Source organism: Marmota marmota, unplaced genomic scaffold (assembly GCF_001458135.2).
Source record: "Marmota marmota marmota unplaced genomic scaffold, marMar, whole genome shotgun sequence".
Classification (NCBI taxonomy): Eukaryota; Metazoa; Chordata; class Mammalia; order Rodentia; family Sciuridae; genus Marmota; species Marmota marmota.
Genome location: NW_026000048.1, coordinates 13,442,961 through 13,458,919, shown reverse-complemented (window position 1 = coordinate 13,458,919; position 15,959 = coordinate 13,442,961). Strand labels below are relative to the sequence as shown.

Here is a 15,959-nt window from a genome sequence, read left to right as displayed (position 1 = left end):
GCTATCTTCTGTTATTCTAGTTTTACATCTCACTAATATGGCCTAGCCTTCTCAACAGCATTTTTATGTTGTAATAATTATTCCTTGACAAAGGAACTGTTATAAATTAACTCCATCAATGCCTAAGCTGTCTTACAGTCTTAGAAATTCCTTAGAGTGTGACAACCCTTGTTACAAATTGTCTTCACCAAATTGGAAAGAAAGACGTAGAGAAAAATCTAAGCAATAATTGAACAGGAGTGAGAGGCTTGGATATACATTCCATTTGAGAATTTTAAAATATTTGTGCTCTTAATGAATTCTGACATGGATTATCCCACTGTTCAAAAATACTAGTTACTGTGAATTTTACATAGAATATTTTTCACTACAGAAAATATGATCTTTATTTCATTTTCATTGACATGTTCTTCTTTGTACTCCTCCCTCCTGGCATAATATTTTAAATACATGTAACAGACATGGTATTCAGTAATTTAATTAGCCATATGCCAATGTTTAGAAGGAACTGAGACAAATATAGTAACTCTTTTACTGTGTTGTGAGGGAAATTCTGAAATAGCTATTGTTTCTAAGGATTTAAACACTTAATTATCTAGAAGATTAGGTGACATTATGACAGATGAGATGTGAAAGAAGTACCATTTAATGAGTATCGAGGAAAATATATTAGACTTCATTTGTCTTAATGCTCTTGATTAAGGTTCATTACATACATTTTATTGTATTGTATGCTAATGTACCCTATGCCTTCATCTATGCTGCATTACTTTTACTATTTTTTAAATACTTTAAAAATGTTCATTCAAAGGGTGAAAGCCTGACCTCTCTAAGAGTTTGCTTTGGCTTGGGCTACATAATTAGAAACTATCAAGGGCTTGCTTATTTGCTTTCAAAACAATCAATGTGGGGGTTATTTTTTTACTTATATATTACCTCTTCTGAAAAATATTCTACTTCTTTAAGGAGTAGTCAGTTATATAATGCTAAAGTACAGAAAGAAAGAATAATTTATAATTACTTTAATTTTGGAAGTTAATGAAATATTGACATAATTGTTGAGATTATCTTGGGATATAACTCCAGTGCCACAGTCCCCTTCTAGGGCATGAGCACAGTGACTAAATCCTCCCACTAGGCCCTGCCCCTTAAAGATTCTACCACCTACTAATAGTGCCACAGGCTGGCCACCAAGCCTTGAACTCAGGACCTCTGGGGGACCTTTTAGATCGATACTATAGCACAAATCCCTGTGAAAACCTAGGATTTTAAAGGTGAAAAAAAGAAGAAGAAGAAAATCTTTTGTTGCTTGAACAGAGATAACTCATACATTAACATGGTTGTCAGAAAGATTTGAGTGGTCCTTTTCCTTGTGTTGAAAGAAATATCAGTTGAAATAACAAAGTGTTAATTCAAGTTGCTGTAAGTTCCAACGTGGTGTTATATCCCTACCCATTCTGATTTCTGCACTAATACTAAAGAGAAGAATCTGGCATTATCATTTCCTCTGAGAAGAGGTTTAATATGTAGGAATAGAAGATTTGAAGGTCTTCCCTTTTTCAGCTCACCAAAACCATTCCCAGTAGTAGTCAAACCTTGGGATAACTTTAATAAGAAAGAAACCATTGGCCAAAAAAACAGCAGATTTTTTTTAATGACCTCATTAAAATTATTCAGTAGTCAAGCAATGTCCTAATCCAAACCTAAATCACTAAATAGTCTCAACGATTTTAGCTGCAAAATTATGCTAACTTCTAAGGAAGGTAAACTTTCTTTAACTTCCAAAAGAGAAAAAGATGATGCTGGAGGTAAAAAATTAAGGTATAAAATAAACTAATTTATTCTTTCTGTTTGCCCTTTAGCATCATTCAAATAACCCCATCTCAAAGAAATGAAACATTTTCCTATAGAGTTAGAATGTAAATAAATAAATAAATAACAACCCTCACTACAGTCATTCAAAAAATACTCAAATTAATTGTTGAAAAGCTATTTGTGAATTTCTAGTGATATAATCCAGGCAAAGGCAAATAAATTGTCAATGCTGTTAGGCTTTCATAAAAGATCAGAAATTAAAAATACACTTGTAAATCATAGTAAGTAATTCCAAATTTTGCTCCCTACCCAAATAAAAATGTTTGTGTACATAGCAGGGATGGGGAAATGAAAGACCTTGACCTTATCCCCTGAGGATCTCTTATCTTAATTTGTCTTTGTGAGCTCGCCACTTCTTTAAGACTGAAGTCTCTGGATTTTGTGAACGTTCTGTCACCCCATATCAATCTTTTAAAATTCTAAATGTATATATCAGAAAGAAAGAGAAAGGCCTATTTTCTCTATACTTACTACTTAACATGCAGTAGGGTCTGTGGGAAAAAAAACTTGGTCCAAGTTATAGAAAGACGTGAAGAGAAGCAACAAAGAAAAGTGAACCTAAAATTGTGTGCCTATTCACAGCAGTCTTGCCTCAGAGAGTTATCTAGCAATGAGTGGGTAAGAGAATAGAATAGCCAGGTCACCATCTGATTTACAGTCTCAGTATTCCCATAAATTTCTCTGATCCAAGTTTGAAATTTTAGCATTCAGAATTCTATCTCCCTCCTTTTAAAAGCAGTTAAAAGTTCTATAATAAAACCTTCACAAATATAAATAATGTACAGAATACATTTAGCACAGTTCCTGGTACATCTAACAGATGTTAACTATGCAATCAAATCAATTGAGGGGACAAAAAAGCACTTTCTTTTTTTTTTTTTTTTTTTAACATATTTGATGCACATGTTGTCTCTGCCACAGTCTGGCTGGGCACACAATCACGAGCCACCACACAGCTTGTAGATTCAAACAGCAACTCTTTATTTCCGAACTCACACCAGCCGTCTACAAACACGTTCTGGGGAAATGCACGTTCTCTGCCCAAATCCCCATCCACTGGGCTTCTATCTCCCAAAAAATACTGTCTGAATCCGTGAGAACTCAAGGGGAACTCAGGCAGCAGGATACGCCCTATTCCCAGCAGGAATAATCTTAAACCTTAAACCTGGAACCTAAACTGGGAACGCCCTAATCCCGATTATCTTAAACCGGGAACACTCTAATCCGCCCTGGTCCTTGAGCAAGGTCACCTACATTCAATGTCACTGCAACATGGGGTACGCTGGCAAGGAAATTGTCATACCTACTTGGCTAATGGCTCCCAGCAGTCTCAATGCCAGATGTGCTAAAGTTGTCTTTTACTGCAATAGGTATTCCATCTAAATCTCTAAGTGATTGACCTTTCTTATATCTTTTCTCTGATTCTTCAGCTTGCTTTAAGGCCACCTCTTCTGATACAGTAATACAAAAAAGCACTTTCAAGTAGAACTCTTACTACCACAGACTATTCACTTCTAATTAACATATTAGTTTAAATTACAAACAATTGCTGCTTGGAAAAATTCTCCCAAGGTTTCATCTGTGCCTCTGTTAGTAATAGAAGGAAGAAGGAAAGAAGGAAGGGATGGAGGGAGGGAAAGAGTGGGAAGGAAGGAAGGAAGGAAGGAAGGAAGGGAGGGAGGGAGGGAAGGGAAAAGAAAAGAAAAGCCCTCAGCCCAAGGACATAAAATTTAGGGAACATTAGCCAAGAACCAGGAGACAAGGGTTCTAGGCCCTGTTCTGCAACTCATTGAGCAAGTCCAAGTGGAGGGAGATGAGCTTCTCGACAGGCAAGTCTTGAAGCCCAACTCTGACCATCCCTTGTGTTTCCCTGCTTCCAAAAAGCTGAAAAATGAATAGATATTTGACCACCATTGTCCTAGTGGTGAAATATATTGCAAGTTCACCTTTTCCATGTATTTCTCTATGCCAAAGCTGAATAAACGGCCAGCAGAGTAACTGCAGCTCACTAACCACCCCTTTCCCCACCATATACATTTGCAAAAATGTCCTCCTCACGACATGCTCAAATGAAGTCACTTTTAACTTTAAAATTCTATCAAATATCATTTACATTTTTTAATTCATGTAACCTCATTATTGTCCTTATTTTAAGCAAAGAAGAGGCAAATAGGCAGCCAGAATATAAGCTTCCATGTACATATTTAGTCCTAAAAGTCTGGAATTCAAGATCTTCTCAAGAAGTATTGAAGATATTCAGTTTAATACTTAATGATAACCTTTGAGCTGTCCACTCTATTAAAAGAAAATAGGCTATCTTGGGTGGAATCATAAATAATATTTTACTCTGTTCATGAATTTTCTAAGTTGATAGGATTTAGAGGGAAAAAAAGAAGAGGGAAATAAAATGTGAATGTTTTGTCAATTATGTATTTTTTATGCTATCTTAAAATAATTTTAAGGGGATAAAGAGGATAAACTGTTATTAATACAAAATGCCTGTGCAACATGGCTTAACAAGGTCTCCACAGTTTGAGCATCTTTTGTACTTTGTAGTTGTTCTCATCTTGGCCCTTGTGGGTGGTTTAAGATCACAGAGCTGGGTCATTTTCTTTGCTTGCCCCAGGCCTTTGGAAAAAATAACTTGAAATTACTTTCATTATGGTATATTAATTTTTAAAAGGCTATGGTAGTTAACTTTTGAACTGTTATCTCTTATAGATTAAAAATAAAATACCTTGGTTTTCTAAAAGCTTTATTTGAATATTTAAATATAAATGTAATTCCCTTTTTAACTATACTCATGCCTCCCATCAAAATCGTTTAACAAAGCAGAAGTATAACACATATTTCAACTCCCACATAAAAACACTGCAAAATTTGATAACATCTACATATTTTCTTTACTAATTGCAGTGTTAGTCTGAAGTTAATTATATGAAACTGATTTTTTTCTAAGCAATTTTATATATCATATTTAGTTTAATTGGTACTTTGAATAATAAATTGTTTTTCAGTGAGAGAATATTGTTGATATTGTTAATGAAATGATTTTAATGTTCAGCTTAGCTATTATGAGAAATATTATTTTGTCTTATAGTTTTAAATATAATCCTCCATTGTGGCACACTGATTAACCTGATAACAACTTTCCTTTTTTGAATCTTTGGTGTAACATATAAACACTGCAATAACTAGTAGAAGATACTGTTTTTATAATGCAGCTACTTGTAAATCCTTTAACTGCAGCATATGTTTTGTGCCATTGGTTTTTTTCCACATTTTTTATTGGTGCATTATAGTTGTACAAATTGATGGTATTTGTTATTAGGTATTTGTACATGCACACAATATAATAATATAATGTAGCCAATATCATTCCCCAGTACTGTTTCTTTTTGGGAGGCTCAGTACCAGTGATTGAATTCAGTGGCACTGGACCATTGAGTCACATCTCTAGCCCTGTTTTGTATTTTATTTAGAGACAGGGTCTCACTGAGTTGCTTAGCACCTCACTTTTGCTGGGGCTGGCTTTGAACTGGCAATTACAGGTGTGCACCACCTTGACTGGCCCCAGCACTGTTTCTTTTACTTTTTTATAATTAGTCTTTTTTATTTATATGTGACAGCAGAATGAATTACAATTCTTATTACACATATAGAGTATGAATTTTCATATTTCTGCTTATATACAAAGTATATTCACACCAATTTGTGTCTTTATACATGTAATTTGGATAATGATGTCCATCACATTCTACCATCATTTCTAACCCTATGCCCCTCCCTTCCACTCCAACCCCTCTGCCCTATCTAAAGTTTGTCCATTCCTCCCATGCTCCCTCTCCCTACCCCACTATGAATCAGCCTCCTTATATCAGAGAAAACATTTAGTATTTGGTTATTTGGGATTGGCTAATTTCACTGAGCATTATCTTCTCTAACTCCATCCACTTACTGGCAAATGTCATGATTTTATTCTCTTTTATTGCTGAGTAATATTCCATTGTGTATATATGCCACATTTTTTTATCCATTTATCTACTGAAGGGCATCTAGGTTGGTTGCACAGTTTAGCTATTATGAATTGTGCTGCTATAAATATTGATGTGGCTGTGTCCCTGTAGTATGCTGTTTTTAAATCCTTTGGGTATAGACCCAGGTGAGGGATAGCTGAGTCAAATGGTGGTTCCATTCCCAATTTTCCAAGAAATCTCCATACTACTTTCCATATCAGCTGCACCAATTTGCAGTCCCATTAGCAGTGTATGCGTGTACCTTTTCCCCCACATCCTCGCCAACACATACATAATGCATAATAGCTGCCATTCTGACTGGAGTGAGATGAAATTTAGAGTAGTTTTGATTTGCATTTCTCTAATTGCTAGTGATGGTAAACATTTTTTCATATATTTATTGATTGATTGTATATCATCTTCTGAGAAGTGTCTATTTAGGCCCTTGGCCCATTTATTAATTGGGTTATTTATTTTTTGGTGTTTAGCTTTCTGAGTTCTTTATATACCCTAGAGATTAGAGCTCTATTTGATGTGTGAGGGGTAAAGATTTGCTCCCAAGATGTAGGCTCTGTATTCACCTCACAGATTGTTTCTCTTGCTGAGAAGAAACTTTTTAGTTTGAGTCCATCCCAAATATTGATTCTTGATTTTAATTCCTGTGCCAAAGGAATCTTATTAAGGAGGTTGGGGCCTCATCCCACATGATGGAGATTAGGGCCTACTTTTTCTTCTATTAGACACAGTGTCTCTGGTTTAATTCCTAAGTATTTGATTCATTTTGAGTTGAGTTTTGTGCATGGTGAGAGATAGAGGTTTAATTTCATTTTGTTGCATATGGATTGCCAATTTCCCAGAACCATTTGTTGAAGAGGCTATCTTTCTCCAATGCATCTTTTGACACCTTTGTCTAATATAAGATAATTGTAATTTTTTGGGTTAGTCTCTGTGTCCTCTGTTTTATACCATTGGTCTACCATTCTGTTTTGGTGCCAATGCCATGCTGTTTTTATTACTTTTGCTCTGCAGTATAGCTTAAGATCTGGTATAGTGATGCCACCTGCTTTACTCTTCCTGCTAAGGATTGCTTTAGTTATTCTGGGTCTATTATTTTTCCAGATGAATTTCATGACAGCTTTTTCTATTTCTATGAGGAATTTCATTGGGATTTTGATTGGAATTGCATTAAATCTGTATAATGCTTTTGTTAGTATGGTCATTTTGATAATATTAATTCTGCCTATCCAAGAGCAAGGTAGATCTTTCCATCTTCTAAGATCTTCTTTGACTTCTTTCTTTAGGGTTCTGTAATTTTCTTTATATAGATCTTTTACCTCTTTCATTAAGTTGATTCCAAAGTATTTTATTTTTTGAGGCAATTGTAAGTGGGGTAGTTTTCCTCATTTCCCTTTCTGAGGATTTGTCACTGATATACAGAAATGCCTTTGATTTATGGGTGTTGGTTTTATATCCTGCTACTTTGCTGAATTCATTTACTATTTCTAAAAGTTTTCGGGTGGAACTTTTAGGGTCTTCTAGGTATAGAATCATATCATCAGCAAATAGTGCCAATTTGAGTTCTTCTTTTCCTGTGTGTATCCCTTTAATTTCTTTCATCTGTCCAATGGCTCTGGCCAGTGTTTCAAGAACTATGTTAAATTGAAGTGGTGAAAGAGGGCATCTCTGTCTTGTTCCAGTTTTTAGAGGGAATGCTTTCAATTTTTCTCCACTTAGAATGATAAATTAGCCTGGAGCTTAGCATAGATAGCCTTTATAATGTTGAGATATGTTCCTGTTATCCCTAGTTTTTCTAATGTTTTGAACATGAAGGGGTGCTGTGTTTTGTCAAATGCTTTTTCTGCATCTATTGAGATGATCATATGATTTTTATCTTTAAGTCTATTTTTTCGAGAGAGAGAGAGAGAGAGAGAGAGAGAAAATTTTTTTAATATTTATTTTTCAGTTTTCGGCAGACACAACATCTTTATTTTATGTGGTGCTGAGGATCGAACCCAGCACCCCGCGCATGCCACGCATGCGTGTTACCGCTTGAGCCACATCCCCAGCCCTCTTTAAGTCTATTGATGTGATGAATTACATTTATTGATTTCCGTATGTTGAACCAACCTTGCATCCCTGGGATGAATCCCACTTGATCATGGTGCATGATCTTTTTGATATGTTTTTGTATTCAATTTGTCAGAATTTTATTGAGAATTTTTGTATCTATGTTCATTAGAGATATTGGTCTGAAGTTTTCTTTTTTTGATATGTCTTTGCCTGGTTTGGAATCAGGGGATACTGGCCTCATAAAATAAATTAAAGAGTATTGGTATTAGTTCTTCTTTAAAGGTCTTGTAGGACTTGGCTGTGTATCCATCCGGTAGACTTTTGATAGCATCTTCTATTTTGTCATTTGAAATTGATCTGTTTAACTTATGTATATAATCCTGATTCAATTTGGGTAAATTGTATGACATTAGAAATTTATCGATGCCTTCGATATTTTCTATTTTATTGGAGTACAGGTTTTCAAAATAATTTCTAATTATCTTCTGTATTTCTGTATTTCTGTAATATCTGTTGTGATATTTCCTTTTTCATCACATATTTTAGTAATTTGAGCTTTCTCTCTCCTTGTCTTCATTAGCATGGCTAAGGGTCTGTCAATTTTATTTATTTTTTTTAAAGAACCAATTTTTGTTCTGTCGATTTTTTCAATTGTTTCTTTTGATTCAATTTCATTGATTTCAGCTCTGATTTTAATTATTTTTTATGTTCTACTGCTTTTGGAGTTGATTTGTTCTTCTTTTTCTAGGGCTTTGAGATGTAATGTTAAGTCATTTATTTGTTGACTTTTCTTCTTTTAAGGAATGAACTCCATGCAATGAACTTTCCTCTTAGAACTGCTTTTATAGTGTCCCAGAGATTTCAATATGTTGTATCTGTGTTCTCATTCACCTCTAAAAATTTTTGAATCTCCTCTTGATGTCTACTGCAACCCATTGTTCATTCAGTAGCATATTATTTAATCTCCATGTGTTGGAGTGGCTTTTATTTCTTATTTTATCATTTATTTCTAATTTCATTCCATTATGATCTGATAAAATGCAGGGTAGTATCTCTACTTCTTTATATTTTCTAAGAGTTGCTTTGTGGCATAGTATATGGTCTATTTTAGAGAAGGATCTATGTGCTAAGAAGAAAGTATATTCTCTCTTTGAAGGATGAAATATTCTATATATGTCAGTTAAGTCTAAGTTATTGAGTGTATTATTGAGTTCTATAGTTTCTTTGTGCAGCTTTTGTTTAGAACATCTATCTAGTGATGAAAGAGGTGTGTTAAAGTCACCCAAAATTATTCTATTGTGTTCTATTTGACTCTTGAACTTGAGAAGAGTTTGTTTGATGAACATAGACACTCCATTGTTTGGAGCATATATTTTTATAATTGTTAAGTCTTGTTGGTGTATGGTTCCCTTGAAAAGTGTATAGTGTACGTCTTTGTCCTTTTTGATTGACTTTAGCTTGAAGTCTATTTTATCTGATATAAGGATGGAAACCCCTGCTTGCTTCTGCAGTCCATGTGAGTAGTATGATTTTTCCAAGCCTTTCACCTTCAGTCTGTGGATGTCTTTTTCTATGAGATGAGTCTCTTGGAGGCAGCATATTGTTGGATCTTCTTTTTTTATTCAATCTGCTAGTCTATGTCTTTTGATTGGTGAGTTTAGGCCATTAAGATTCATGCCTAAAAATGAGAGAATATACTTTCTTCTCAGCAGCACATGGATCCTTCTCTAAAATAGACCATATACTATTACTGAGACATGATTTGTATTCCCAGACATTTTTGGTATTTAATGTGACTTTGTTTCTCCTCTGATTAGATTTTCCTTTAGTGTAATCCCTCCCTCTGCTGATTTTCATCATTTTTTTTTCATTTCCTCTTCTTGGAATATTTTGCTGAGGATGTTCTTTAGTGCAGGCTTTCTAGTTGTAAATTCTTTTAACTTTTGTTTATCATGGAGGTTTTTATTTCATCATCAAATCTAAAGCTTAGTTTTGTTGGATATAAGATTCTTGGTTGCCATCCATTTTCTTTCAGGCTTGGTATATATTGTTCCATGATCTCCTGGCTTTGAGGGTCTGGGTTGAAAAATCTGCTGAGATACGAATTGGTCTCCCCCTATATGTAATCTGATTCTTCTCTCTTGCGGCTTTTAAGATTCTATCTTTATTCTGTATGCTAGGCATTTTCATTATAATGTGCCTTGGTGTAGATCTGTTGTACATTTGGTGTCCTGTAAGTCTCATGTATTTGGTTTTCCAATTCATTCTTCATGCTTGGGAATTTTTTTTAATATTATCTTATTGACGAGATTGTGAATTCCTTTGGTTTGAAACTCTGTGCCTTCCTCTATCCCAATAACTCAGATTTGGTCTTTTGATGATGTTTCATAATTCTTGGATGTTTTGTTCATTGTTTCTTACCATCTTCACTGTGTGATCAACTTTATTTTCCAGATTGTATACTTTGTCTTCATTATCTGACATTCTTTCTTCCAAGTGATCTAGTCTGTTGGTTATGCTTTCTATTGAGTTTTTTGTTTGATTTATTGTATCCTCCATTTCAAGGATTTCTGACTGTTTTTTTTTTTTCTTCCCAGAATGTCTCTCTCGAAGTAATCTTTTGTTACCTGTATTTGCTCTTATCTCTTTGTTGGAGTGAAGAAGTTTTGTCTGTATTTGCTCATTTAGGTCATTCTTTAATTCACAGATCATTTTAACTATGAACCTTCCGAACTTCTTCTCTGACATTTCATCAACTTCTCTGTCCATGGGATGTGTTGTTATAGTATTCTGGTTTGTTTGGGGCACTTTCCTCCCTTGCTTTTTCATGTTGTCTATGAGTCTCCTTTCTTGCAGTGTGGATCTGAGATATTACAGTTTCTTCCTATATTCTTGTAATATCTGTGCAGACTGTCTATACCTCACCTTGATGTTAGGCTTCCAGACCCTACTGGTGTCCCTCAATGTATGCTACTGCATTTGCATCTAAAGGAGGTGGCAGCAATAGCCAAGGTAACTCCAGATAATAGTTAAGGTGCCCCTAAGATGGAAGCAATGTCTTACAGAGATGGGGCTGAAAGGGTGGGCCTCATCCTCTCTTTGGGATGCCTGCTCTGAGATGCAGCTGCTTCTAGACCCTGTCTGCTGTCAAAGTTTGGGCCTACTATGTGGGGAAGGCTATGGCGATGACTGCAGTATCCCAAGATGGAAGTGGGTTAGGCTTGGGCTCCCAGGTGGGGGGTAAGAAGAGGATGAACTCAAACCTACCCTGGACCTGGGTCCTACGCGCAAGTTGGTGTGGATGGATCTGGGCCAGGCCTGGGCTTCTGCAGTAGTCTGCTGGTTGGAAGAGGCTGTCCTGTGCAGGAAGCTGGGCTCTAGCGGGTGTCTGCCCCAAGGGTTGAGGGGTGGACCTGGGCCTACAGTGAGTCTGGATCTGTGGGTCTGGTGTGGATGGTGTGAGCTGGGCTTGGGTTCCGCGGGTAGTCTGCTGGTCAGAAGGAATGGTCCTGTGCCAGAGGCTAGGCCCTAGGGTGTCTTTCTCCCGGATAGAGGGGTGGACCTGAGCCTACTGTGAGCCTGGGCCCCACACAGGCTGGTTTGGGTGGATCTGGGCCACAGGGCTCAACCTCCCCCCGTAGTCCACTGGTCGGAAGGGATAGTCCTGTGCCAGAGGCTAGGCTCTAGCTGTTGCCTGCCCCACTGGTGGAGGGGTGGTCTCCTCACCTACTGTGAGCCTGGGTCCCGCGGGGGCTGGTGTGGGCCGCAGCCCAGCACTGTTTCTTAATGGTTTTTTGCCTTCATCATTCTTTTCTACCAAACACAGTACCCCACACTTATTGTGTGTCAGTAAATAGAGGTTGTCATGTTAGTAATAATGCCAGCATCATCTTTAGGTCATTTTTAGTCTAGTTACATGAAACATAAGAGACAAAAATAAAATTTAAAGAATTTATTTGAGCAAAGAATGATTCATGAATCAGGAAGTACCCAAATCGAAAGGACATGTGGGTTTCACAATAGCAGTCTGAGCATAGAACAAAACACAGAAACAAATTTTTTAAAAACTACTTTATTTGCTATAGCTAAGTGTTGGGTATGGTTGGAAAGGAGGGCCCACATTATAGAATGAATCAGCTAGTTAGCTGTCTGTTATTGGCTGAAGTTCAATTCAAATTTAATCAGTTACAAGGAATGCCTCTAACCTGTTTCAGTTTGCTTATGTAAGGGTCCATGAGCCTTCCAGGTGAAGCAATGACTTCAGTCTAACAGCTTCCTACTTATTTTGCTTCAGCAGGCCCTGTAATGTTATATGGAGTGGCAAGGTTACATTACATCTATATCTCTGGTTATTTAAACATGAAATTAACATCAGAGTCATTCAGTTCAGCAAACAGTTATTAAGACTTATCTATTTGGGCTCCATGTTGTACCTGTGTAGGCCAAGGGAGAAAAAAAAAATCACTGGAAACTCAGTTCTTGCCCTGAAAGAGGTCATAATTGGGTGAGGTGGTTCGAGGAGGGTGTTGACTAATAAGACCCAACCCCTGAAAAATTTTCTCCCAGTTATACATTATATGGCCTTATTCTCTGCTTTGTGTTGTATAGATAGTTAAAAAGAAAGAGAGAGATTAGTGGAAAGAAAATTCAGTGTAGGTTATAGCCATTCCAGGCAGCTTGTGAGGTGAAACTTGAGTTTGGACCTTAAAAAATTGACTAAGATTTGGAAATGGAGTTAAGAGAAAATTTTCAGGGGGAGAAGTAGTGTGAGCCATGGCTCATAGGTAAGACCAATCTTTGGAGTATTTAGCAAACAATGAGACATCATAGGTTAGCTCAAAGTGTTTATGTTGGGGAGCACTGGGAGATCATATTAAATATATAGTGTGAAGTCATGTGGAGAGTTACAAATGCCAGGATGAAGGATTTGTAAAACAATAATATGGAGCCTTTGAAGATTTCTGAATAAAGATGTAATTGATGCCTCACAAAAGGCTGAGGCTCAGAGAAACAAGAAGTCAGGATCTAACAAATATATAAGTAAAAAAGGATAAAGGCAAGTAATATGAGGAACTAACATGAACCCTGGATAGCAAGAAAGTCTTATAAGTAACAACATGTATGCCTGAACAGGAACCCCCTTAGAGTCTTTCTTTGGGGAGAGAAATTATTTCCAGCCTTGTACTGACATCTGAATAAACCTTCTAATGGAGATTGGGTTAACCCAAATGAATAGTCAGAGATTTGGAGAAACCCTGATATGATCAAAATGGAGTTTCAGAAAAATGAACTTGTTGTTATTATGATGAACGGATTAGTACAGGGTGAAGCCAGCTGTAGAGGGCCCTTGTAAAATAATTTCAACAAATAAGAAGTGAACTGATAGGGACTTAGACAAAGATTAGAATTGTATTCCTTGAGAGAAATCAATAAATATGAAGAATGACAGAGAGAGAGAGAGAGAGAGAGAGAGAGAGAGAGAGAGAGAGAGAAAAGAAACATAGAAGTGAAAGGTAGCTCTGAGATTTCAAACCTAGTTACAGAAGGCAAAAGTGGTGCCACAGACTGAGTTGGAAAAGCAAATTGTATGTGAATACAATTTGCTGATTTTCTTCATTCAACCCAATAGAGCTCAATTGGAAACAACATTCACCTCATATGGCCTGTGCTCACCATAGTGAATAATTTGGAATGATGCTAAATCTCATGGAGAGTTTGAAGTGAAGTGTCCACTCCACCCCCTGCTTTGGCTTTTGGTTTTGAGTAGCTTGATTATCAATACTTGGGACACTTCCTAATGTTTAAATAATAGTAGAAACATGTTGAAATGTTGGCAGATAAAATTTTGGTTTTTAGATGGACAATCAGTGTTTTGAAAGGAGATCAGAATTTTAGTATGCAAGAAGGCTACATGTAAGTAATGTCTTTGGTGAGATATTTTGTCCAAATTAGAACGTTCTTAGTATTCAGATTTTATTTTCCAATATGGTTGTGTCACTGAGGTAAAATAGGTTTTAAAACTTACTGGTTTTAAAAATTATTGCAATGCTTAGTTTGAAAAAAAAAAGTCAAATGAGAAGTTTAATAATAAGAACCATTTAACAACTACTATGTGTCAGAAATTATGTTGCTTTATCTGAATTTTTTATTTAATTAACAAATAATCCCAGGAGGCATGTACTTACTTTTATTTTCTTCATTTTCCAATGAAGTAACTGTGACCACAGAGGTTAAGTAAATCACCTAGGATTAATCAAAGTAAGTTAGGGTAGAGCCAGGTTCAGACGTAACATCTAGTATGATTTTGAAGTCCTTATTCTTAGCTGCCATCCTCTGCCTATCTCTTCTGGCTTCAGTGATCAAACAGGGTGATCGTGAATTTTACTAAATCTTTCAGCACTCCACCCATAAAAGATATGATTTCTGTCATGTGTGAAGAAACAACGTTTCATTTATAAAATATGCCACTGAATGTTTAGCAACCTATGTTCTCACACTTCTGGCAATGGATATTTTTACTTGCTGAACTGGGCACAGTGCAATAAAAACTTAAATTTCTAGGAGCTTTATATAAACATATTACAAAGGATTTTGTTGTTGTTGTTGTTTTTTTTTTTTTTTGCCTTGATAATTTTCTTAAGACCAAGATCCTCCATGAACATCCTAAACCTAGGATGGGGATAAGAAAAATTATTTTACAAATGTTTTAGGAAAAATACAGATATCAGCAAAAACAAAACTGAGAATTCAAATGCTGTTAAAAACAATGACAAAGTATACCTTTGAAAAGATCTGTATATTAAATAAAATTTAAAAATAAATAAATAGTATCTGTATTTACATATAAATGGTACTTTGCAAGCATCTATTTCTAAATTTATGTTTCTGTGACAGACAAAATGCATGCTAAAGAACTTATATTTTTGTTCACCTGTGAAACTAATGGAAAATTGTTTGTTTGTTCTTCTCACAGCTGAATTTTTATTCCTCTTGTGGGGTGTTTATCTCTGCTATGCAGTGCGGACAGTCCCATCAGCATTTCATGAGCCACGCTATATGGCTGTTGCCGTTCACAATGAGCTCATTATCTCTGCTATATTCCATACAATTAGGCAAGTGATCTGTAGAGCTAGTAAATGACTGTTTTATTTTTCTGATATGTTGCAGTTTAATTTAAATAGAAAAATTGGATAAAATGAATAATGGAAAGATTTAGGAAGGGTGGTGTTTTATAAGTTGACTAATTTGTTCCTGTAATGGCAAATGAATAGTTTTGTTTTTACTCTATTCCTTCTGATATTGCTTTTTTCCCTTTGTTTATTTTGAAGGTTAACTCAATGATATTGCATTATGTTAAACCACTATAGAATATTGTGTATATATGATATTATTTGTTATGAACATATAAAGCAATGAACATATAATTATAAAGCAGATATCGATAACCCAACTGTTTTTATTCATATTTCATATAATGGTTTATATTCTCAAAATCCTAACAATCAAATAGACAATTTATGTGTGAATTCTACTGAATTCAAAACAAATGAAAAAAATTGTCTATCCTCTGGGTTATTGTATGCAATTGGGGTTCTGTCATAATCACATTTTAGCCATGACTTTCTTGGGTAAAAGTGTATACTCCAGGGCTCTTCTCTGTGTTATGCATTCTCTATAGCAGATGAATATGAAGAAAGGTGAAAATGGCATATAATGAAGTGAGCAAAATGACTTATCTTCTGAGAATTTTCCCTTGCTTGATGTTTGAAAATGAAATGAAAATCTGAGGATGGAACAACAACAAAAGAATCCTGTTATTTGAAAAGCAGCAAAAAAATGTCATTCAGATGAATGCCTGACAGATATTGAAAGCAAGGATACACTTAAGAAAATTATTAGTAACTTTGAATGTCTTGGCCCTCAGTGGAAAGAGAAAATCCCTTTTCTTTGGTTTCATCTCCTTTGATGGAATTCAGATGTCCCTAGAAATCAGTGAGA

At 35.6% G+C, this 15,959-nt stretch overlaps 1 protein-coding gene across 1 annotated transcript in view; it reads left to right on the top strand.

The window, feature by feature from the left end:
• Positions 1-15,959, top strand: part of Gpr158 (G protein-coupled receptor 158) — a 480,026-nt gene that overhangs the window by 452,037 nt on the left and 12,030 nt on the right. Inside the window, exon 9 of the mRNA XM_015495224.2 lies at positions 14,935-15,073. Coding sequence (XP_015350710.1) covers positions 14,935-15,073 — 139 coding nt within the window. The remainder of the gene's footprint in view (positions 1-14,934; positions 15,074-15,959) is intronic.